The sequence below is a fragment of the Aegilops tauschii genome, chromosome 5 (assembly GCF_002575655.3).
Source record: "Aegilops tauschii subsp. strangulata cultivar AL8/78 chromosome 5, Aet v6.0, whole genome shotgun sequence".
NCBI classification, from domain to species: domain Eukaryota; kingdom Viridiplantae; phylum Streptophyta; class Magnoliopsida; order Poales; family Poaceae; genus Aegilops; species Aegilops tauschii.
In genome coordinates this window covers 375,658,827-375,684,003 of record NC_053039.3, presented here as the reverse complement: position 1 = coordinate 375,684,003, position 25,177 = coordinate 375,658,827, and the positions used below count along the sequence as shown (strand labels likewise).

General features: G+C 49.0%; 1 protein-coding gene, 1 long non-coding RNA gene and 2 pseudogenes across 3 annotated transcripts; 3 read left to right on the top strand and 1 right to left on the bottom strand.

The window, feature by feature from the left end:
* Positions 1–5,516: 5,516 nt before the first annotated feature.
* LOC109733248 (indole-3-acetic acid-amido synthetase GH3.8-like) lies at positions 5,517–8,066 on the top strand (annotated as a pseudogene).
* Positions 8,067–9,439: 1,373 nt separating this feature from the next.
* Positions 9,440–11,825, top strand: LOC109733228 (putative serine/threonine-protein kinase-like protein CCR3; annotated as a pseudogene).
* Positions 11,826–14,588: 2,763 nt separating this feature from the next.
* Positions 14,589–18,634, bottom strand: LOC120965176 (uncharacterized). 2 transcript variants are annotated; one of them, XR_005757499.2, is made up of 6 exons: positions 18,212–18,634; positions 18,050–18,107; positions 16,613–16,733; positions 16,462–16,520; positions 16,329–16,374; positions 14,589–14,879 (listed from the first exon to the last, which is right to left on the bottom strand). It is a non-coding gene; the product is annotated as an uncharacterized lncRNA (long non-coding RNA). The 2 variants fall into 2 exon arrangements; XR_005757498.2 differs by having other exon boundaries at positions 14,589–16,374; positions 18,212–18,629.
* Positions 18,635–18,812: 178 nt separating this feature from the next.
* On the top strand, positions 18,813–23,692 carry LOC109733227 (putative wall-associated receptor kinase-like 16). Its single transcript, XM_020292423.4, has 4 exons — positions 18,813–19,369; positions 21,308–21,746; positions 21,863–22,009; positions 22,307–23,692. The coding sequence occupies exons 1-4, from the start codon at positions 18,923–18,925 to the stop codon at positions 23,485–23,487; spliced, it is 2,214 nt and encodes a 737-aa protein (XP_020148012.1). The 5' UTR covers positions 18,813–18,922; the 3' UTR covers positions 23,488–23,692.
* Positions 23,693–25,177: the final 1,485 nt, after the last annotated feature.

Here is a 25,177-nt window from a genome sequence, read left to right as displayed (position 1 = left end):
TTGGAACCTATCTTTTGGCAAATCATCAGCTGCTTGATTTTTCAGTCGGGGTATATGATGGAGCTCTAACCCCTCAAACTTCTTTTCTAACTTTCTCACTTCATTACAGTAACCAGTCATAGCTGGGCTTCTAACATCCCACTCCTTCATCACTTGATTAACCACCAAATCTGAGTCGCCGTAGACCATGAGGCGACGGACGCCGAGTGTAATGGCCATACGCAACCCATACAGGAGTGCTTCATATTCAGCTTCGTTGTTGGAGGAATCAAAGTGAATCTGGAGGACATATCTGAGCGTGTCTCCTCGGGGGGATACCAATACCACCCCAGCACCGGAACCATTCAGCATCTTGGATCCGTCAAAGAACATGGTCCAATGTTCCGAGTGAACTTGAGTCGGCAATTGCTGTTCGATCCACTCGGCGAGGAAATCTGCTATTGCTTGGGACTTGATAGCTTTCTTTGCCTCAAACTTGATATCCAAGGGAAGGAGTTCAATCGCCCACTTTGCCACTCGACCAGTTGCATCTCTGTTGCTCAAAATCTCTGATAATGGAGCGTCGCTGATGACTGTAATGGAGTGATCAGAGAAATAGTGTGCAACCTTCTTCGTGGTCATGTAAATCCCATAAACAAGCTTCTGATAATGTGGATATCTTTGCTTTGATGGAGTCAGAACTTCGGAAACATAATATACTGGGCGCTGAACTTTATAGGCTTTTCCTTCTTCTTCCCGCTCGACCGTGAGTACTGTACTGATAACTTGTCCAGTGGCTGCAATGTAAAGCAGTAAAGGCTCTTTGTTGATTGGGGCAGCGAGCACCGGCTGGGTGGAAAGCAGGGCTTTGAGCTCTACAAACGCTGCATCAGCTTCAGGAGTCCACTCGAACTTATCAGACTTCTTCATCAGTCGGTAAAGAGGCAATGCCTTTTCACCGAGGCGAGAAATGAATCGGCTCAAGGCGGCCAAACAACCAGTAAGCTTCTGGACATCGTGCACACGCACAGGGCGTTTCATCCGGAGTATAGCACCAACTTTCTCTGGGTTAGCGTTGATCCCTCGTTCGGAAACGAGGAAACCGAGTAATTTTCCGCCAGGAACTCCGAATGTGCACTTTGATGGATTAAGCATGATATCGTACCTTCTGAGGTTGGCAAAAGTTTCAGCAAGGTTAGCCAGCAGGTCGGAACGCTTAAGTGACTTGACTACAATGTCATCCATGTATGCTTCTACATTCTGACTGATTTGAGTGAGCAAACACTTCTGAATCATCCTCATGAACGTAGCTCCGGCGTTCTTGAGGCCGAACGGCATGGTGACATAACAGAAGCACCCGAATGGAGTGATGAAAGCTGTTTTTATCTCATCGGGTCCATACAGTCGGATCTGATGATACCCGGAATAGGCGTCCAAAAAGGACAAGCGCTCACACCCCGTAGTCGAATCGACTATTTGGTCGATGCGGGGGAGAGGAAAATGATCTTTCGGGCAGGCCCGATTGATATGCTTGAAGTCAATGCACATGCGAAGTGAGTCGTCCTTCTTGGGGACCATGACAACATTGGCGAGCCACTCGGAGTGGTAAATCTCTCGGATGAACTCAGCTGCCAGGAGCCGAGCCACTTCTTCACCAATTGCTTTTCTGTTCTGTACGGCGGACCATCGAAGATGTTCTTTGACTGGTTTCACTTTTGGGTCAACTCGCAAACGGTGCTCAGCCAGCCCCCTGGGAACACCCGGCATGTCAGAAGGTTTCCATGCAAAGATGTCCCAGTTCTCACAGAGGAACTGTATGAGCGCTTCTTCCTATTTGCTGTCGAGTGTTGTTGAGATGTGGGTCGGAGCAGCATTGGGATCGGTCGGGTGAATATGAATCGGCTTCGTTTCACCGGACGACTAAAATGCAGAGTCTGTGGCAGGCTTCTTGGCTCACAGCAAATCACTCAGATCTGCATTTTTCTGATACTCTTGCAATTCTACTACTGCCATTTGTGCATCGGCGATCTTTGAGCCCTTCTGGAAGCACTCTTCTGCCTTCTGTCGATTGCCAGTGATAGTGATCACTCCTCTGGGACCAGGCATTTTCAATTTGAGGTACACGTAACATGGTTGAGCCATAAAACGTGCATAAGCAGGCCTACCCAGAATAGCATGATAAGCACTCTGGAAATCCACGACTTCAAATGTCAACTTTTCCTTGCGGTAATTCTTGGAATCACCGAAAACCACATCGAGGGCGATCTGGCCGAGTGATTCAGCCTTCTTGCCAGGTATAACCCCATGGAAACTCATATTGCTTTCACTAAGTTTGGACATCGGAATGCCCATCCCTTTCAAGGTTTCGGCATAAAGGATATTCAGGCCACTGCCACCATCCATCAGCACCTTAGTCAACCGAGTGCCTTCGACAACCGGGTCGACCACCAGCGCTTGCCTCCCAGGGGTGGCTATGCGCGCTGGGTGATCAGACTGGTCGAATGTAATGGCAGTCTGAGACCACTTCAAATAACTGGGTGTCGCCGGAGCGACCATGTTCACTTCTCTGTTAATGACTTTCAGTCGACTTTTGCTCTCTACATCAGCCAAAATCATCAGAGTGGAATTGATGTTGGGGAAACCATCATCATCTTCTTCCTTATCCTCACCCTTGTCCGACTCCTTTTCCTTCTCCTTGGGTTGTTTCTCTCGGAACTGCTGAATCAGGAGCCAACACTGTCGAGTGGTGTGTTTAGGGTAAATGAAATTACCCTCTTCATCTTTTTTGGTGTGAATGTGGCATGGTAAATCTAACACATCATTTCCATCTTGATCTTTCACTTTCTTGGGGTTCCACGGCCCTTTGGGCTTCCCCTTGAACTTTCCTTGAGTCATAGCTAAGGCTTCACCAGGAGCAGCTGGCTCGGCTTTGCGCTTCTGTTTCCGACTGGAATTCCCTCCTCCGGTTTCTTGGGCGACTGTTTTGTGCTTGCCACTCCGGAGTCGATCCTCCTCTTCACCATTAGCATACTTGGTGGCAATCTCCATCATCCGACTCAGAGACATATCCCCGGTCCGACCGAACTTCAGGTTCAATTCTCGATACTTGACACCTCCCTTGAAGGCACAAACTGCTTGGTGATCTGACACATTCTCCACTGTATGGTGCAACGTGATCCATCTCTGGATATAATCTCTCAAGGTTTCATTCGGTTTCTGCACACAGGACTGCAACTCTGTTAACCCTGCTGGCCGTTTACATGTACCTTCAAAGGTCCTAACAAACACTCGGGCGAGTTCCTCCCAACTATATATGCTGCCAGGTGCTAACTGATTCAACCACGCTCTGGCCGAGCCCTCCAATATCAGAGGAAGGTGCTTCATGGGCCACTTCATAATTGCCGCCGCCAATCTGAACAGCCACTCGGTAGTCCTCAAGCCAAGTGTCAGGCTTGGACTCACCAGCGAACTTGCTGACTCCAGTCGCCAACCTGAAGTTGGGAGGAATCACTGCAGCCCTGATGGCTCTGCTGAAACACTCTGGACCTGAGACATGCACTCTACTGCTAGTCGGATAATCTCTGTCATGACCTTCTCTGTGAGCTCTGTTCCTGTCAACCAGACCCTGAACGAGAATAGATCTCGCATCAAAGCCCGGCTCTCGGGGGTCGACTGGAATCCTTCGCCCACCACTGTGAGGGCGTCTGTCATCGTGTTGCCGAGGCACGTATGACCCACTCCTTGGGGGAGGCGTGGGCACTCGGCGACAATCATCGTGGTCGAGTCGGTGATCATATTACTCACGGTTTCTATATTGTTCTCGCCGATCTCCACGTCCCTCACGCCTCGGAGGCGATCTTGGGCTGTGAGCCGACTGAACTGTGTCTGCCACCACAGATCTGCTATGAATCCTATTCCGCGACTGAGACACTGCTGTGTTCTGCTCTCCCGCTGCCCGGAGTAAAGCCCGGATCTGCATCAAACCTCTGCCAGCTTCTGACTGGGAAGGCTGAATCGACTCTGCTATTCGGGCTGCAGCTGTGAGATTCTGAATCGGAGTTCGGTATACCTGAGTTGGGGGCGGAAAAAGCTGTCGTCGACTGGACTCAGGAATCCGCTGCCGAGCACGCTCGTCGAGTGCGTGCTGGAGATTCTCCAGTCGAGTGCGCTCAGCCAAGTTGGCCAGGCGCGCCTCCTCCAAGGCCCGGGCCTCAGGGGTTTCTCCAGCGATAGGAGTGTGAAGTGCATCCATGTTACGGCGGCGAAGCTCTTCCCTCTGCTGCGAAGAGAGGGGCTCGGGGCGTAACTCCTCGTGGACGCGCGACGGATCGTCTCCGCCATCGCCACCGTCGTCACGGGGGAAGCCAGGAGGACTGCGCGGTCCGTTGACCATCAGGACTTCCGCCGCGGGGTCACTGCTGTCGCACTCGGATGCCGTCTCGACGGAGCCAGTCGAACAGGCCGTAGAGAGTTTCATCGGGCTCGATTGCCGCGACTTGTGGGGTGGCCGACTGGCGAGCCACCGCGTGCCTCACCCACTGCTGGAGCCGCGACCGACCGGAACGCTTGCGCCGGTGAACAGCAGGGAGTGAGGACGCCACAGGAGCCGACCGATACTGAGTCGACGACTGCCGCAGAAGGACGTCGCGGACGCACGCGCGAAAGTGCGTTGCCCCGCGGACGGGGAGCGCCTCGACGTCGAGTGGAGCCTCTTGGAGCCAAGCGGAGTCGTCGGCGACGAACACGAGCGCGCCAAGACAGATTTCGCGGCCCTCGGCCAATCCTCCGCCAGAAACCATGATGATGGGGATCGGAAAAATTGCAACTTCTCCAACAAGTCGCTAAGACACCTGCCCACGGTGGGTGCCAACTGTCGTGGTACTAAGACTGACAGTGGAATAGGGGGGTAAGTATGGAGAGGCAAGATCCTAGCTATGGCGAAGTTGTACACACGAGTTTTACGAGTTCGGGCCCTTCTCGGAAGAAGTAACAGCCCTACGTCTCGGAGCCCGGAGGCGGTCGACTGGATTATGTATGTGTGTGTTTACAGGGGTGCGAACCCATGTGCCAGTGGAGGGGGGTGGCTTATATAGAGTGCACCAGGACCCCAGCCAGCCCACGTTACATAGGGTTCAATGTACATAAAGAGAGAACGTTACAGGTAACGTCCGTAATAAAGTGCTATAAATGATCATTAAGTATATGAGTAAACGCCCGACCGTTGCTGCGCGGAGTGGCTTTAGGTCTTCTGCACGTCGAGTGGTTTAGTGGTCGAGTGACCTAAATAAGGAGGGGTCTTCGAGTGAATGGTAGGTCGAGTGGATTGCACTCGACACCTTTGTTGGGCCCCCTCTATTTACACTTGAACTTCTTTGCTTCTAGGACAAGGACCTTAGGTAGGACGTATAGGTCAGGCCTATTACCCTACCCCAGGTCTATGTCCTCATCACCAGCCACCTTCACGGGGACGGTCTCTGAGCACCGGCCACGAAGAGGAGGCATGAGAGCCGCTGCGTTTCTATGTTCAGATCAAGGACATGGAGGATCTCGCCATGCTCATCATCCCACCCAAGTTCACGGAGGTGATGAAGCAGCGGCTGGTGATTAAGCCCCCGTGCGTCGTTATGCTGTCGGCCAACTAGTGGTGTGAGTTCTGGGTTCAGGTCCAGAACTTCCTGGGTAAGATGGTCCTTAACCGAGGCTGGCTGTACTTCTGCCGCCGCCACATGATCGTCCCCTGCGACTTCCTCGTCTTGTGAATCTCCAGGCTTGACCTCAAGGTGCAGATCTACAACCACGACAACTCGATCATGTGCAGGGGCCGCTGCAACAGGCACAACTGCATCGGCAACATTTCTCTCGCGCTCTAGAAGTCTTTAAGTATAAACATGTTAGTAGTTTGTGTTGATGGTGTGAACTAGTGTTGTAAACTTGTTTATATTTTGCCAGGATCAACACCTGGTGTGAAGTAGGGGGCATGGGATGCCCCTGTTGTCTTAAACCTTAAACCCTACTATTAGTATGCATGCTTATCAGTGGTTGTTTATCTGTTGTTGTGTTGTTAATTAGGTAGTTTGTTCTTATGCTATGCTTGTTGTTGTGCTACAAATGTGGTGGTAAGGTCACCGAATTTAAAAGGGATGAGCAGAATACCAACGTGCACGCAGCCAAATAGGTGTGATGTGCATCTGCCGACTTCTGAAGCACATATGTGTGCAACCAAACAGCTAGCCCTAAAATCACCATTGATGCAATACAAACAACCAAACAACATGCATATATTGATTTTTAACCTGTTTTTACTCAGCTAGGCTGAACTGAGACAAATATGCAATGCTGGTAATATTTGATATGACAACCAGACATGCGCTTTTAGCAACTCAGCTCATTCACTAGGAGGGATCTTGGATGCGTGGAGGTGGAGCCACTGCAAAGCTGGCAGTATCTAGGCACCGGTGTAAAAACGTTGCCCAGCATCACGTTCAAACGATTTTGATGAAGTTAAAAGCATCAGGAGTCTTACAACTTGCGCCGAATGTGATGGTTTGGTCCTGGAACTTGCATCTTGACCCTACCCAGTCCTTGAACTTGCATCAAATGTGCAAATTTGGTCCTGACCAATCACAGAGCGACAAGTGGACGCCTGGTTCCGGCCCGGTCAGCGCTCGGCCTTTTGCAAAGAGGCCCCTGCCTTTGGTTCGAATCTACCCGCAGGACACGCCAAAGTTCGCCACGAGGTGGTCCGCGTCGGCGCCGTGTTCGCCTACGGCCTCCTGCGCGCGATCCGTTTCCTCCAGCTCAACTGGAAGGAGCTCGCCGCCGACATCGAGGCCGGCGCGCTCAGCCCACGCGTCACCGACGCGTCCGTGCGCGAGGCGGTCGCGGGCATCCTCCGACCGGACCCCGAGCTCGCCCAGTTCGTCCGGGACGAGTGCTGCAACGACGACTGGGCCGGCATCGTCAGGCGCATTTGGCCCCACACGAAGTATCTCGACATCATCGTCACCGGCGCCATGGCGCAGTACATCGGGACCCTCAAGTACTACAGCGGCGACCTGCCCATGGCGTGCACGATGTACGCGTCGTCGGAGTGCTACTTCGGGCTCAACCTCCGCCCGCTCTGCGACCCTTCGGAGGTGTCCTACACCATCATGCCCAACATGGGGTACTTCGGGTTCCTCCCCGTGGACGAGGCGACCGGCGCGACGTCGTGCATGGACGCGGGCAACCTGGTGGACCTCGCCCGCGTGGAGGCCGGGCGGGAGTACTAGCTGGTGATCACCACCTACGCCGGGCTGAACCGGTACCGCGTCGGCGACGTCCTCCGCGTGACGGGGTTCCACAACGCGAAGCCGCAGTTCCAGTTCGTCCGCCGCAAGAACGTGCTGCTCTCCATCGAGTCCGACAAGACCGACGAGGCGGAGCTGCAGCGCTCCGTGGAGCGCGCGGCGCGTCCGTGGCGGAGTACACCAGCCAGGCGTGCACCAAGAGCATCCCCGGCCACTACGTGGTCTACTGGGAGCTGCTGAGCATGGGCGCCGGCGCGACGGCGGTGGACAAGGCCACGTTGGACGCCTGCTGCCTGGAGATGGAGGAGGCGCTGAACACGGTGTACAGGCAGAGCAGGGAGGCGGACGGCTCCATCGGGCCGCTCGAGATCCGGATCGTCCGGGCCGGCACGTTCGAGGAGCTCATGGACTACGCCATCTCCCGGGGCGCCAGCATCAACCAGTACAAGGCGCCCCGGTGCGTGATGTTCCCGCCGATCGTCGAGCTGCTGGACTCGCTCGTGGTGTCCAGCCACTTCAGCCCCGCGCTGCCGCACTGGACCCCGGCCCGGCGCTCCGGCTAGAGCGCGACGGCGGTCGTCCCGCGAAGCACGACGACGGCTCCGCCTGAATCGATTCACCCGTTGAAAGTTTTGGCTGTTGCCGTCGGCGTCATCGGCTAGTAGTAGCAGTAGCAGTAGAAGAAGGATAGTGAGTGCCCCCTTTGATGCTAGGAATGAGGCTGGAATATGGTTAATGGTTGATGTAACAGTCCGATTACTGCCGGAGTATGATTAATGATTGATGGTTAATGATTGATGTGCTTGTCTGTCTGTATCTATCTATCGGGAGTTGTATGATTGTTAATTAATTCACGGAACATGCCTCCAAAACCGTACGAGTTAGTGGTAGTACTGTACTTGGAAGATATTTCCCCCAATTATTGTTCGCTAGCCGACACCTGCATAGACTAGAGGCCGATGCCGATTGTTCTTCTTTCTTCATTATCCTGCCTTTGGCCTTTCCATTTTGCCACTGAGAATCCGTTGCTGCTGCTCGTTCGAAAGTGTTAGCAAGAGGAGCAGAATTAACCGCGTCACATGGCTCATCGCCGCAATAATTGAGGCGTCCGCGGCTTTTCGCCGTCGATGGACGACGTCACCGCGTCTCCTTATTGTTATTGCGATGGTGACGAGGAACAAAGGGCCGGGGAGATCATCGAAATTACCTCTAGCCCGGAGCCAGAGGGGGTCGTCGACGGCGGTAATCTGATTGTTGATGATAGCTGTCTAGTCGGAGTTACGTATATGTGTTGTTCGCTGTTGACACTTGATTAGACAAGACCGGCTTGATGATCAGGCCATGACAAGCGTTGCCCATTGCTAAATCATGCATGCCGGACCCAAGCACGATCCTGCTGTCTGCGAGGTCGGTCGTCAGGCCGTTCTTTTGTTTGAATGGTTTTCGGGGTACTATTGCTAGTAGGAGCGGACCAGCATGCTTTCTTGACTGCACGGTCAGTGCTGTTGCGTCTCCTCTGCTCGTTTTCCTCTTCTACCGAGTCCAAACTGAGATGATTTTTACTTAGAGAAAAATTCACTATACGTCACAAACTTGAGCCAGTTGACAGACTGGTACCACTACTTCAAAATACCCTAACTACGGTTCACGTACTTGCGCACAGGGTTTACTTCTACTTACATCGATCCCTCCATTCCAAGCAAGGATTCCTCACCATCACTTTGCATAAAGTACAGGTCACAGCGCACGTAGTATCCAACATTTGAAGCAGAAAAACAAACGTACCAGGGACGGTCACCCCCTTGTAGACAAAACTTTTAGCGAGAAAAGAAGACAAAGGGAGGGATCGATGTAAGTAGAAGAGAAAAATTCACTGTAGGTCAGTAAACTTGAGCCGGTTGATAGATTGACACCACTACTTCAAAAATACCCTAACTACGGTCCACGTACTTGCGCACAGGGTTCACTTTGGTCCATTTGTATGATTTTGTGTACGTATTTGCTGACTTGGCTTAGTCAGCGCCCGCCACCTTGCTTTGACCGCCACCTGGTCGATCCTGGGTGAATACTAGTCGATCCGGGGTTTTTTTTTTTTTGCAAAAACACCCTGACCATTAAACCAGCCCCTAAACACGGCCTCCACGCTCGCGCCCGCGGAGGTCACGGCCTCCATGCTCGCCGTCGCGGGGGGCTCCGCCATCTGCGGCGTCGCCGCCGACAACGGCACGGCCTACTGCATCGCGGCCGGCGCCGGCTCGTCGGCCTACAACGCCTCCGCCTCCTCCGTCGCGCCGCAGCTCGTCTTCTCGCAGGTCTCGGGCGGCACGGGGTTCCTCTGCGGCGTTGGCGCGGTCCCAGGCGGCGGCGTCACCGCGCTCTTCTGCTGGCCGCCGGCGGCCCCGAGGCAGCTCAGGCGGGTGTACAGGGGACCGGCGCCGCTCTCGGACCTCGCCGTCGGGGCCGACCACGTCGCGGCGTACGACGGGCAGGCGCGCGGGATCCGATGGTGGAGGAGGGGGTCTGGGCAGTTCCCGGAGCTGGTCCCTGGCGCGTTCGGGTCCCTCGTCTCCGGCGACGGCTTCACCTGCGCGCTGGAGACCGGCTCCTTGGTTGTCCGATGTTGGGGCCCGCTGGGTAGCGCCGTGCAGGCAGCCTTTGCCAACGTCTCTGTGTCGTCCCTCGCCGCGGGGGGCTCCCGTGCGTGCGGCGTGAAGGCGGCCACCGACTCGGGCGTGGGCGTGCTCCCACAGAGCGACCTCGACCCGGACGGGCGCGTGGCCTCTTCCGGCGGCAACTCTCCCGCGCCATGACGCGGCAGCGCAGCGGGCCGTCGTCCTTCAACTTCAAGGAGCACACCGAGGAGTACACCTTCGCGCAGCTGGCGACGGCGACGAACGGCTTCGTGGCGGAGGCCAAGATCGGCGCGGGGAGCTTCGGGACGGTGTACCGCGGCAAGCTCCCCGACGGGCGCGAGGTCGCCATCAAGCGCGGCGAGGCGTCAGGGCCAATGGCGCGCAAGTTCCAGGAGAAGGAGAGAGCGTTCCGGTCGGAGCTGGCCTTCCTCTCCCGGCTCCACCACAAGCGCCTCCTCGGCCTGGTGGGCTACTGCGAGGAGAACGACGAGCGGCTGCTGGTGTATGAGTACATGAAGAACGGTGCGCTCTACGACCACCTCCACCCCAAGGGCGCCGGCGCCGACGCGGCGTTGCCGGTGGTGTCGTCGTGGAAGTTGCGCATCAAGATCCTGCTGGACCCGTCGCGGGGCATCAAGTACCCGCACTCGTACGCCGTGCCGCCCATCATCCACCGCGACATCAAGTAGTCCAACATCTTGCTGGACGGCGGGTGGGTGGCGCGCGTGTCGGACTTCGGGCTGTCGCTGATGGGGCCGCCGGAGACGGAGGAGGCGGGCGGCGTGCAGGCGCAGCAGCAGCACCTGTCCATGAAGGCCGCTGGCACGGTGGGGTACATGGACCCGGAGTACTACGGCCTGCACCACCTCACCGTGAAGAGCGGCGTGTACGGCTTCGGCGTGGTGATGTTGGAGACGCTGACGGGGAAGCGCGCCATCTTCAAGGAGGCCGAGGGCGGGAGTCCCGTGAGTGTGGTGGACTACGCGCAGCCGAGCATCGTCGCCGGGGAGCTCGGCAAGGTGCTGGACGGGCGCGCGCCGGAGCCGTCGCCGCACGAGGCTGTCGAGCTGGTGGCCGGCCTACACGGCCGTGCACTGCGTGCGGCTCGAGGGCAAGGACCGGCCGGCGATGGCCAACATCGTGGCCAACCTGGAGACGGCGTTCGCGCTCTACAAGGGCAACGCGGGCGGCAGCCGCGGCGCCACCACCGGGGGCGGCTTCGGCAACAGCTCGTCCAGCGCCAGCCTCTCCATGACGTTCATGGAGCTGTCGGGAAGGCTCACGGAGTAGCTAAATCCGTTCGTGAATTCAAATCCAGGAGATTCAAATTGTGATTTGTCCGGGAACAGAAGGAGGCGAGGTCTGGCGGGGAGTAAGAGCGGACGGACGGATTAAATTAGCGTGCATGGAAAAGGTAAAAGGGCGGGCAGGACGAATGGATGGGGCGACCGCGTCGGGGTTTCCGGTGCGTCTGGATGGTTTCCGGGCGGTGTTTAGGGGCTGGTTTAATTGTCACGGCGTTTTTGCAAAATCCTCCCGGATCGACTAGTATTCACCCAGGATCGACCAGGTGGCGGTCAAAGCAAGGTGGCGGGCGCTGACTAAGCCAAGTCAGCAAATACGTACACAAAATCATACAAATGGACCAAAGTGAACCCTGTGCGCAAGTACGTGGACCGTAGTTAGGGTATTTTTGAAGTAGTGGTGTCAATCTATCAACCGGCTCAAGTTTACTGACCTACAGTGAATTTTTCTCTTCTACTTACATCGATCCCTCCCTTTGTCTTCTTTTCTCGCTAAAAGTTTTGTCTACAAGGGGGTGACCGTCCCTGGTACGTTTGTTTTTCTGCTTCAAATGTTGGATACTACGTGCGCTGTGACCTGTACTTTATGCAAAGTGATGGTGAGGAATCCTTGCTTGGAATGGAACCGTGTCCTGCGGGTAGATTCAAACGAAAGGCAGGGGCCTCTTTGCAAAATGCCGTGCGCTGACCGGGTCGGCACCAGGCGTCCACTTGTCGCTCTGTGATTGGTCAGGACCAAATTTGCACATTTGATGCAAGTTTAAGAACTGGGTAGGGTCAAAATGCAAGTTCTAGGATCAAACTATCACATTCGATGCAAGTTGTAGGACTCCCAGTGCTTTTAACTCATTTTGATGTGTGATATTCCTAGAGACGTGTGGGATTTTCGTATTCTCTGAATCAGTCAGCTCTACTCCAAGATGGCCGGGGCCCAGGAGGTTCTCCGAATCAGTCAGCTCTGCTCCAAGATGGCCAGGGCCCATGAGGCAGTACTCTCTCTGCACGAACGAGGCTCCACTCGTTGGTCTAGGATTACTGAGAAAAAAAAAGCCTGCGAGCATGTGGACCAATTCACAGTCCGTAACACGTTTTGTCCTCACACTGCGCCTCTGCTAGTATTTTTTTTTAAACAGAGGCAAAAGCTTTGCCTTTTTCATTAATTAAGAAGAAGGTAGTTGCCCGGTTAATTGATGGAAAACCGGGCGAAAACCGATACATCGAGGGCCAAAACCACAAGACTCAAAACTAACGGAGATACCGCAGGTGGCACACAACAAGCCATCCCGCGAAACCACAAGCGGACTACTCCCAAAAAGACGGCCACCGGAGAAACAAGCACGTGCTAGCGACTAACATCCTGCAGGGTTGTCCCCCAAGGGGGCACTGATCCGCTGGTTGACCTTCTTGATCTTCTCATTGACCAGGCGACACAAACCTTGAATGATTGGAGTCTGACCTGTGAGCAGCTCGGCGAAGTCATGCAAAGTGCCCTCGCTCTCGGTCGCCAAGGCGCATCCCTCAGCAACATCCCTCACTTCGCCCGCGGCAGAAATGGCCACGCTACACTCAGTGGCCATGCTGCCCTCGACACCTTGGCCCCCATCTTTTGCTACCAACGGCGCCAATGCAGTCAACATCGAGCCATGAGTGTCCGAGTCAGAGAAGCAGGGTCCCTGCAAAGAGGCTTGGATCGACCCCTTGTCACCATTGGAGACCTCTGCCTGCTCCAATAAGGTGGTTGCACAGGCCACCAACAAGCTCAAAGGGCGAAACGTCTTTGCCACCATGGATTGCAGCTCAGCGGTAAAAGGTGCAAGCAAAGCGTCAGCGGACCTTGCCACAACATCATAACCATGACAACCTTCAGTAGGATCTTCAGAAGACATCACACACTCTGGAGCAACAACAGAAGCCCAAGAGCGTCCGACTGAGGAAGGAGAAGGTGGAGCTGGGAGGGGGGGAGGGCAGGCGCATTGCGGCGAGCTCTGACAGAGGAAATGCGACGACGACGACAGTCCCTCTCACGGTGCCCAGAGCGCAGGCAGGGGAGGCATCGAATCGCACGACAAGAGGCAACCTTGTGGTCTGGAGCCAAACAACGGAAACAACGACCGTGAGTTCGACGCCTGAAGTCAGCAGCTTGCACAAGCCTCGCACCACTCCTGGCCAAGACATCAGAAGCTTGGCTGCAGTGCTCACGGTCACAGGGGTGGTGCTTTCGCCCCACGAAGATCCAGGGACCATCCCCTGGCAACACGTCCACCGTCTCTGCCGGATCACAAGGAAGCGGCGCGGAATCGCTCGACGACACGCGAGCAACACCACGACAGGAGCCCTCCTCAGCAGCTGCGGGCGACTGTGCGCCATCTCCTGGAAGCAGGCATTGCCAGCGCCACGAGCTACCAAATCTGGAGACTGGGGATCCGCACCAACTTCGAGGCCTTGAGCAATGGCTAGAGGCGACTGCAGGGACAGGTCCTTGATAGCGTCCTCGCGGCGGCCGGAGGCGGATGGAGGCGACTGCAGGGTCGGGGCCTCACCCATGACGAAACCAGGCTGAAGCTGCGCATCGCGGGAGACAAATCCCGCCAGCGGAGACAGCGGGGCAACCTCCCCATCCCCGGCCTCATCACCATCGGCGGCGCACGAGGGAGCAGGCCGGGGCTTGAGGCACCACACGGAAATTAACACGTAAGCATTTTTCTATATTTCCAAAACCGAAAAGAGCACGTATTCCTCGCAGCTACGCACAGTCGTGTCGAGTTGTCAACTTGGACATGCATTTTTGTTCTTCTAAAACACAGTACATATGCAAATGGTCATATGTATGCTCATATATACTCATCCATATGAACGCACACACATTCTACCTCTGCATCTCCAATAGACTGAGCCGGCACATTATCTTGAGATTGATGAAGTCGTCACAGACATCTTCGTAGTTGACGGAACGTCTCCTACCCCTGAACGCACATTGATGGAAGGCTTAAAATAATTTTAAAAAAAGTGAGCATCAATGTCAAGTCTAGGACATAAACTTTGATGGGCTCTGTCCTTCTAACCATCCAACCATAAATTGGTTCGCACTTGAACGTAACTTTGGTGGGCTGGGATACTACTGTCCTTCTAACCATCTAACCAGAAGTTGGTTCGCACTTGAATGTACAAGTTGGGACGGGCTCTTTATCTGTTTGTGCTCCTATAAGTTAGAAAAATAATCTGAAAAATTGACAAGAGATATCAAAATAACAACCAAAACATAGTCTAGACGTCTCGCTATTGACAAGGACGTCACCTTCCTAATTATCCAACCACTGATTTAGACTCTCGTGAGTTGAGAATAAACTGCCCTTCTAACCATTCAATCATAAAGGCACTGTCTATTTAACATTCGACTGATTTTCAATTGACTTTCATTCAAACTTTCTGACAACTAAAGAGATGACACCTGTATGTCCAAACACAGCTGATACAGATACTTGTATGTTTGTATGTTCAACAAAACGGCCGGACTAAAAATTCTTACCCGGTTCTCACCGAACCAAAACATCACCCGATTCATTTCTGCTCAACTACGCAACCAACTAGGCCCTCCTGGATCACAAAACACCAACACTCTCCTACTCTTTTTTGCTCTCCCTTATAATGTACAAACACCTTTTACGTGAACTTGTCTGCAGAAAACATCAAAGAATCAAGTGAAGAAAAATTGGAACCATTAGGTTCTAACTGACTGAAAGCAACACTGAAATTTATTTAGATCAGGGTAAAAACAGTGAACCAAACAGGAAATACTGAGTTAAAATGCATTCTAATACACATGAAAATAAGGGCGTTTGGTAAGTACACATGAAAATATGTGCTGCATTACAGTGTAATGTGGCATCAATTTACATTATCAGAAATTCAGGAAATTAGAGATGAAGCATGGACTATAATAAATGTGGGATATGCAGTGAAAAAATCAGAGGAGCTCCCTACAGTATATACAATGTAAAAAATGGGGTATTTACAGAGTGTAATTCCCTAAAATAATCTTAGGTATTGCACTGTAATACCTACAATTTTTACAGTGACTATTCCGTAAATTACACTGTAAAATATTACATTGAAATCAAACTGAAAAAGCACACTGCAGGAATGACAACAATGAAGTAGGCACAAAGACAACATTTTAGACACATCAGAGAAAATTCACTGAGTAAATCAGTGGAAATTGCAGTGCAAACACCAAGGAATGACAACAATGAAAAATCACAGGAAATTACAATGTGAACACCAAGGATTTACAGTGACTAAAGCTCTGGAATTACACTATACATTCTAAGGAATTACTCTGAAAGTAAAGTACAGTGAAGGTACACATGAATTATAGTGCTTTACAAGAAAATTTACAGTCTAAATACATATGAATTACTATAAAATAAGTACAGCAAAATACAATCTAAGAACACAGAAATTAACCAGAAGCAATTTGGGGCATTCTGCCAAATTACAGTAAGCACAATGTCACAAGAGTTTATTGTTCATATTTTTGCAAATATTGACATTTACTTTTTCAAAATTGCAGATGGGAAGCAAGCCAAGAACAATAACTGAAATTGATCTACTCACAATGACACAAGAAGAACTCATTCTAAATGTGAGATCGAAATAGCAAATAATGATCTCAGAAACTTGAAGAAAAATGATATGTACATAATAATGAAAAGTTGACAATCTATTGCAGGAAACATTTTCATTTACTGCTCTCCTACAATCTGACATTATATACAACGCAAAAGACCTAGTTATCTACATGATGAAACTAGCAAAAGCAAAGCGCGAAGAAATCAGAACTACAATACAGTACATACATTACAGCAAACCCAGCTCTACGACTTCATGAGCACATATATAATACAAAAAAACAGGGGAGGAAATACTCTGATAATTACAATTAATTTGCAGAGGAAAAACACTGAAATTCCATGAGATGTGCAAACAAACAATAAGATGCATAAGCAAAAAAGATTAATTATGGCCTAAATACAGAACTACAACACTGGGAAACTGCAGTGCAACAGTAAAGAGAAGAACAGACTAAAGCCATGAGAGAGCTTAGTATAACAAAGGGGGCTGACCACATTCCTTCTTCAAGCACATGATAATTTCCTCTTCAATGATTCACTTTATGCAAAAACAAAAAAGACAAGGGTCAATCCAAACAAAGATCATCAAAAACACAATCAACTACTTCAAGAAAAAAGAACACACATGATTCATATATAACTTGAATAGAGCTTTGTCAAAGCCTCCATCATACCAAAAAGTTCCTGAAAGAAAAGCCAACAGACCCAAATTAAACAATCTGAAAGAGAGAAGAAAGAAGAAAATAAAAACTAAAGAAGAAGAAAGAAATAAGTACCAATGACGTAGCATTAGAACCATCGTCCGCGAAGTCATTAAGCACAAACGGAACATTCAAAGAATTTGCACTCTCAATAGATGATACTAATGGAATGTCCTGGTGAGAGACTCTCCGTAGCCTACCCATTCGAATAAAAAGCAAAACAAATGAGAAACATATCCGAGAGCTAGCTCTAAACACATGAATATGGCATAGGAATGTAGCTAAAAAATTGCGGAGAATGAAATAAAATTACAGAGAATGCAGCTGAAATTTACAGTCAAATTACGGTGAAAAAACTAGGGAATTACAGTGTAAATCTCAGTCAAATTACAGAGTAAATCTGACGCAAATTCCAATGTAAATCTCGCTTAAATTACAGTGTAATATATGCGACATATTGCAGTGCAAATCTGGGGAATTACAGTGTAAAACTCAGTCAAATTACATAGTAAATCTGAGGCAAATTCAGTGGAAATCTCAGTCAAACTACAGTGTAATATATGCGACATATTACAGTGCAAATATGGGGAATTACAGTGAACGCAGTCAACTTACATAGTAAATCTAGGCAAATTCCAGTGTAAATCTCGGTCAAATTACAGTGTAATATCTAGGACATATTACAGTGCAAATCTAGGGGATTACATTGTAAATTTTGGTCAAATTACAGAGTAAAAGTAGCTGAAATATACACAGAAAACGTAGGGCATATTACAGTGTAAAAACTAGGGGATTGCAGTGTAAATCTCGGTCAAATTACAGAGTAAAAGAAGTTGAAACATACACAGTAAATCTAGGGCATATTGCAGTGTAAATCTAGGGGATTATAGTGCAAATCTCAGGCATATTACAGTGTAAAAGAAGCTCACATTTACAGAGAAACTCTGTGGCATATTACAGTGCATATCTGGGACATAGTAGGCATATTACACTGCCTATCTGATATTTGGAGATTAAAAGACTACACTGGATATACTACACTGCAAAATCTAACACTAAAAACAGAACAAATTACAGTGCTACTACACATGGAATTACAAAGTAAATACCCAGGAATTACAATGATAGTGCACAGAGAAATACATGGGATTACCCTTGAGACTACACTGCTCACTCTGCAAAATCTCATACGGGAATAAGCACTGGAAAAGCTTACAAAGGGAAACAATTAATACTACCAAAATACAAACAACTACAACTAAAATCAGGAGGGTTGGAGTAGAACTGCCATGAACCAACCAGACGAAGAAAATATAGAGCCTACCTATTCAGCAGAAATCACTGAACCCTAACCACAAAAACAACCATCTGATGACAACTACCACCGCCTACAACCGATGGGATCAAAACATGGAGACCTAAAACCTAACAGCGGAACGACAACTCAGAACAACAAACTAATTCATACATCTACAAAAGAAAGCAGAGGAGGAACCAACGAAATCTACATACCCCGAAGCTGAACAAATAGCTACATCTACAAGAGCTTTCCACAACAACACCCTGGAACCTACACACACCAGGAAACCAAGCAAAAACAGAGTTAGATCTGGAAGCTAAGAGGCAGAAACATGCGAAATCACACAGGGGGAGGGGGAGATGAGAACAACCAACCGTGGCAACCGTGAATCAAAGTGAAAATTAAGCTCCGCAGGGGGGAAGGGAGGATCTCCGGAACGACATGAACATGACGGAATCGCCTCCTCTTCTCCGCCGCTCTACATCTCTCTCTCTCTCTCCGTCTCTCTATCGAATCGAACACTACCGCCCAGATGAAATGGGGAAGGGAAGGGCGCGGAAAAAAACAGACAGAAAACCACACCCGGCAGGCGGCGGAAAAACGGGCTGGAGCCAAACGAAACGTGCGCCCGATAAGAAAAACAGACCCAAAACGACAACTCTCAGCGCGAATCTTAACACGAGATCGAACGGACACAGATTTGAATGAAAGCCAATTGCAAAACGCTCGACTGAAAAATAGCAAAACCGATCATAAATTGGTTGACACAAAGAAAGACAGCCGAGTTCCAGAGATATAACCAAAAACCAAAATGCCCTTGGTAACTCGTCCAATTATTGTGACATGCTTTGGCAAGTACTCCCGCGAGCAATCGACAAAGATAAGTTTTAAAAATGAATGGCAATCAATCGAGTTGAAAGGTCTTCCAAGGACTGGCCAAGTCCAAGTCTTCGTGTCCCTCCAAATTCTGTAATCAGCGTGCCACAGTCCGTGACCGTGAGAGGACTGGGGTGACATATTTGAACACCCCGGCGTAGCTAGGAGCTCAGGAGCACACATCCACACCTACCCTTTCACCGGCAAAGATGAAGCTGGGGTGTTCTCGGTTTCTTCTTTCTTTCCATGTTCTTGCCTGCCTTTCGGCGATTTGGGTTCTGGCCACGGCCGATGTACCGGCAGCCCACCGTCCCGGCTGCCAGGCCAAGTTCGGCGAAGTCGACATCCCATTACCGTTCGGCATCGGCGAGCAGTGCGCGTTGCACAACGGCTTTAACCTCAACTGCACGAGCATCAACGGCGCCACAAAGCCTTTTAGCGGGGATTTTGAGGTGACCAAGATCTCCGTGCCAGACGGCAAGGCCTGGATGAACACCACGACGATCTCGTGGCAGTGCTATTCCGAATCCACTGGTGGTATGACCCACTACAAAGGATGGGCGGACTTCACCGGCACACCTTTCTGGATATCGGAAGTGGACAACAAGATCTTTGTCATCGGGTGTAATACTCTCGCTTATATGATGGGCTCTTCTGTAAGTACTTCGCCTTTTTTCTCTCTATATATATATACTCTTATAAAAGACTCAGTTGATGATGATGGTGTGTCTGTCATCTGACATTTCTGATCATTAGATCTGTATCTAATGACTTAGATCTGTATCTAATGACTGTGAGATAAGTTGTGGCATTTTTTATAACAATAGCCCACTTCTTTGTTTCAATTTGCAGAAAATCCCTTAGTATCTTGAAATCAAGCACATCCCTCCCTCACCTCATCAAAACAGTTCGAGGAATATATTTTAAGTGAAACATAATATATTTTTAGTGATATATTTATATCAAAACAAGAGTGTGTGTTTTCAAGTTTGTGAACAAGTATTTCGCCTGAGTAGGTTCTATTCCGTGTTTCTTTGGAAGGACCTTTCTGTTCCTGATTAGGTCAGGATCATGTGCCAAATTGTTTCAGACAACTTGTTAAACACCATTTCATTAGGATTCCAACGCAGGCGCAGCTAGAACTTCCATCGGTTATAATGCCACCTCCTTTTCAAATATATCATTTGACTTGTAAGATGAAAAATAATGAAATGATGGCAGAAGTCATCCAACACGGACCTGTATCAGTCCGCGGCATGGTCCGAACGCGATTTCTTTCGCAAGCCGGAGACAAACAGGGGGGGGGGGGTGTTTTGCGGGGGTCCGGACAGATCACAAGCCCGCTTCTGACCGTCTTGCCACACCAAAAACCCCTCCCCCACCCGCGCCCGCTTCCCGCCCGGCGCAGTTGCCCGCTTTCATGCCGTTGTAGAGCGCGCCGCTCCACAATGAAGGCGGCTCAGGGCGGACGTCGACTCTCACTGTCTCTGCCATTGAAACGGCGTGCCGGCCAAGGGCGCTGCCCGCTGCATGCCCGGCTGACCACGCCTTCTCATCGCATTCAAACGCCTCCATTAAACCCGTGTGAAAGCCGAGGAACCTACTCAGGCCACACGTCCGCTCATGAGCGGACCGGCATTAAATGCAACCTGGGCAAGCTCATTCCGTCCGCCGCTCCCCATCTCCTCATTCCACCACTTTCTCCACCCTTTCAATGGTATCCGACGAGCAGGAAGACCAGTTCCCCGGCATAAAAGCCGGCTGGGAGGCCCGCCGAGCCCGCCGGATATGAGCGAGGCAGCTCGCTGCTGCTCCACCCCCTCACCTAGCCAGACGGAGCATGTCACCGCCCCAAGCTGGCGCGTGGTTCAGCAACTCGTTGCTCCAAGCCAGCTCGTGGAGGAGTGGCGAGTTGCTCCAGGCCGGCACGACGGGGAGCACGGCGGCACGACCATCGTCGTTGCCGTTGACGACGCCACGTCGTACCGCGTTGTCTGCTATCGATGCGCGCATACCCGCGCCATGCGGGCAGAGAAAGAAGCCGGCTGTGGGGAGAACGACGAGTCGGCGGCCGGCGCGTCCGTGTCTGCCGCCAACATCAAGAAAAAGTAGAACACGGGAAGCCGCCGCCGGTTGGGTCCCAGGAAGGCCACCGCCAAGGTGACGCCTGAAACATATATCTCCGGGGCTCCCGGCCGGTGAGCTGGCTGACGGACATGGGAAGACAAGTCGCGGCCGGGGGTAGACTAGCGTAGTGTATCTGTGTTGTGGTGGAGCTTCGCGCGACCGTACGTGCACATAGTTGTACCATTTTAGTTAAAAAATATATCCAAATTGTAAACGTTTTCGTCCGATTTATGTGAAATTTGTCATGTTTATATGAAATCCAGACTTGTTTGAACGATTTCGTCCATTTGATTCGAGTTATTATGAGAATATATGCGTCTACGGTTGGATGACAGCCTTCCGCGTCCGTGTCCGCAGACCGGACCCCTCTATTCGCGGACAGATGCCCCTAGATTCTACCCACATAGTACATAGTTTGGTTGAAGACGTCACATATTCTCATGTACTACTACACTTTTTGGGTGCAGTATTTAATAGGTTGCAAGTCAACGTGCGACGACACCTTGATGGATGGCACATGCTCCGGCGCCGGCTGCTGCCAAGTAGATGTCCCGACAGGCGTACGGTTTTATAATGGTAATTTCGACCAAAGCTACAACAACACGGAAATATGGCATTACAGCCGTTGCAGCTACATGGTATTGATGGAAAAGGCGGCTTTCAACTTCCGCACTAGCTATGTCGGATCCACGGTGTTTTATAATGCATACAATGGGACAGTTCCACTTGTGCTGAACTGGCGGGCAGGACGGCTGACTTGCGACGAAGCTCAGAAGAACATGAGCTCCTACGCATGTGTCAGCGGCCACAGTGCGTGTGTAAACACCACTGGCGACAAGCCAGGTTATCGCTGCACGTGCTCCGATGGATACGAAGGCAACCCTTATATCCAGAACGGATGCCAAGGTTCTTTCTCTTTTGATGTCTCGTACATTTGATATGAACGCTCGTGTACCTTGATTCATGAGTCACATGTGTATGCACACCCTGGAAGTTGATCCGGAAAAAATGTTTTGTTGCAGATATTGATGAGTGCCTTCAAAATGCTACTATCTGCGGCTCTGGAATGTGCGAGAACACGGCAGGGCATTACACCTGCTCATGTCGACGTGGAAAAAATTGGACTAATGGCAATTGTCAATCCCGTTTTCCAGTGATGCCTGTTGTAGGTGAGTTATTCTCTTTGTGAGCACTATATATAACATACATACTGCTTATGAATGATTAATCGGAGATCTGTAGGAAACTTACAGACTTTATATTATTATTATAGTCCAGTCAACTATTATTATGTTGTTGAACAAGTAACAACGACCCGTGTTCGGCAAACTTTATCTTGGCCTACCAAACTCATCAGCCAGTATTTTTCTTTCTCCTCGACAGAGTACTTTAAGTTGTCACTACTCAACAAAATTACATTAGTATTGAACAGATGTATTATAGCTCTATGTGCATGGATAATGCAGGTACAACTGTTGGACTAGTCGCCTTAGTGATTGCTTTAGCATGTGCATGCATGATCCAAGAGAGAAGAAAGCTACAGAAGATGAAACGAGACTACTTTCGGCAGCACGGTGGTCTAATATTATTTGATGAAATGAGATCAAAGCAAGGTATTTCATTCAAAATCTTCACGGAAGAAGAACTACAAGAAGCCACGAACAGGTTTAGTGAGCAACAAGTACTGGGTCAAGGGGGCTATGGGACCGTGTACAAGGGGATTCTTGAAGGCAACGTGGAAGTAGCGGTGAAGAGATGCAAGACCGCTGACGAGCAACAAAAGAAAGAATTTGGTAAAGAGATGCTAATCTTGTCTGAGGTCAACCATAGAAACATTGTGAAGCTCCTTGGGTGTTGCCTCGAAGTGGAAGTCCCCATGCTAGTATATGAGTTTGTCCCAAATGGCACCCTCTTCCAGCTCATACACGGTAACCATGGCCTACGTATCTCCTTGGCTACTCGCTTGGGGATCGCCCACGAGTCGGCCGATGCACTCTCCTATCTTCACTCATCGGCTTCGACACCGATCCTTCATGGTGATGTCAAGTCCTCCAATATTCTTCTTGATAGGGACAACAAAGCCAAAGTAGCTGACTTTGGTGCCTCCATCTTGGCACCAACTGACAAGTCGCAATTCATCACACTGGTACATGGAACATGCGGGTACCTTGACCCGGAGTACATGCAAACCAACCTGCTGACGGACAAGAGCGATGTGTACAGCTTTGGGGTTGTTTTATTGGAGCTACTCATGGCCAAATTGCCATTTAATTTCGATCCGGACGTCCCTGCCCATGAGAAGAGCCTATCGATGATGTTTACGTATGCCATGAAGGACAATAAGCTCGACCAGATCTTGGATGCTGAGATCAAGGATGGGGATAACATAGAGATTATTGAAGAGATCGCGGAGCTAGCGATGCGATGCTTAGAGATGTGTGGTGACAATAGGCCATCGATGAAGGAAGTTGCGGAGAAGCTTGATAGTCTGAGAAAGGTCATGCAACATCCATCGGTGCAGCGGAACCCTGAAGAGATGGAATGCCTACTTGGGGAGCCATCATCGACGGCCAGCTCGACAATAACCAGTGCCGAATATTTCAGCATCGAGAAGAAAGCTGTTAATGGTCTACAGTCAGGTCGTTAAGTAATCACACCATCGCTTTGCTTTGTTTATTTTGTATTCGAAAGCAAGAAATCAGTGGCATAAAAAATAGAATAAACAGTCAATTGTTATAGCTACCTCTATGTTATTGTTCATTTTGCCAATTATACATGTGCAAAATTCCGGTGTATAATGCTTATGTATCTTCTGAAAAAATGGAGATATATGTGAGTTATTATTTCGTCAATCTTGCATAGTTCGCTTTTCAAATGTGATTTAGTGTGGTAAATGCTTGACACACCCTCTAAATCTTTGTATTTTATTACCAGTCTTTCGCAACAACAAAAAAAGAAGCTATGATCAGTCAAAGAGTATGATATCATGCATAAACCAATTCAGGCTACTGCTGCATGAGCCTTTTTCTTTTTGCGGGGAAGACACAGGCGCCGCTATGGCTCGCTTCTAGCAAGACAAACTGTCCCCTTGCCAGAAACGACATGGTAATAGGCCGGCCCAGTGGCGATGTTCGCTCAATCGTTTTTCATTCGTTCACTCGATTTCGTTTTTTATTTTTTCAAAAGAGTATAAATTACACATATTTTAAAAAATTATTGAAGTTTGAAAAAATGTGGGTGCAATTTTAAAAAAATGTTGATAGCTTTTGAAAAAATGTTTCAACACTTATTTGAAAAAAATGTTTAACTAATATCCGAGCAATACTGTTCATGTGTTTTGAAAAAAGTTAATCATATATATGGAAAATGTAAAACGTTTACAAGATAAATGTTTCAGTTCTATATGAAAAATGTACAAATGTGTATGGCACAAAGCAGACAACGAAACATGTATTTAAAAAAAATTTAATCATTGTTTAAAAAAATGTTAAACATGTATAATAATGTACTTTATGTATATAGAAATTGTAAACATCAAAACATGCATTTAAAAAATGTTAATCAGGTATTTCAAATTTTTTGAACATGTATAAAAATAATGTTTCATATGAATACGAAAAATGTACAAGGTGAATGAGAAACAATTAGACATCAGGACATATATAATAAATAAATAGACATAAAAATATAAGTTTTCAAATATTTTAACCATGCATAGGTAAAATGTTAAACTTTTATATAGAAAATATTCCTGATGTATACGAAAAATGTTGAATGTGTAAAGGAAAAAACATGCGATGAACACAAAAAGAAACCAATGAAAATCGACAAAAAGCATAGGAATACGAAGAAAACCAATAGAGAAACACAAATAAAACCGAAAATAAAATTTAACCCAAAGAAAACCAATGCAAAAATGTAAAATGTGTATAGAAAAAATGTTGACCATGTATCAGAAAAATATTTTTCTTTTATTTGAATTTTTTACTCAAGCATTTGAAAATGTTAATGTCTATAGAGAAAATGTCGACCATGTATTAAAATGACAATCTTCTATTTAAAAAATGTTAGTGAAGCATTTGAAAAATGTTCAAAATGTATATAGAAAAAATTTGATCGTGTATCCAAAAAAATGTTAAACCTGTTTAAAAAAAATGTTAAACATGTATTAGAGAAATGTTCCTGATGTATACGAAATTGTAGAATAAAAACCAAAAGAAACAAAGAAAAACAAGAAAACCAAAAAATAAACAAAGAAACCAAATAAAAAAGGAACATGAAAGACAAAACCGAAAAAACAAGTGCAAAAGAATGGAGAAAAACGATTACTGAAAAAG

Bases quoted from the DNA above. Each gene is read 5' to 3' on its own strand.
- LOC109733227 (XM_020292423.4), top strand. From the start codon at position 18,923: ATGAAGCTGGGGTGTTCTCGGTTTCTTCTTTCTTTCCATGTTCTTGCC. The intron at 19,370-21,307 runs GTAAGTACTTCG...TTTTGGGTGCAG, and splicing joins CTTATATGATGGGCTCTTCT to TATTTAATAGGTTGCAAGTC. The intron at 21,747-21,862 runs GTTCTTTCTCTT...GTTTTGTTGCAG, and splicing joins TATCCAGAACGGATGCCAAG to ATATTGATGAGTGCCTTCAA.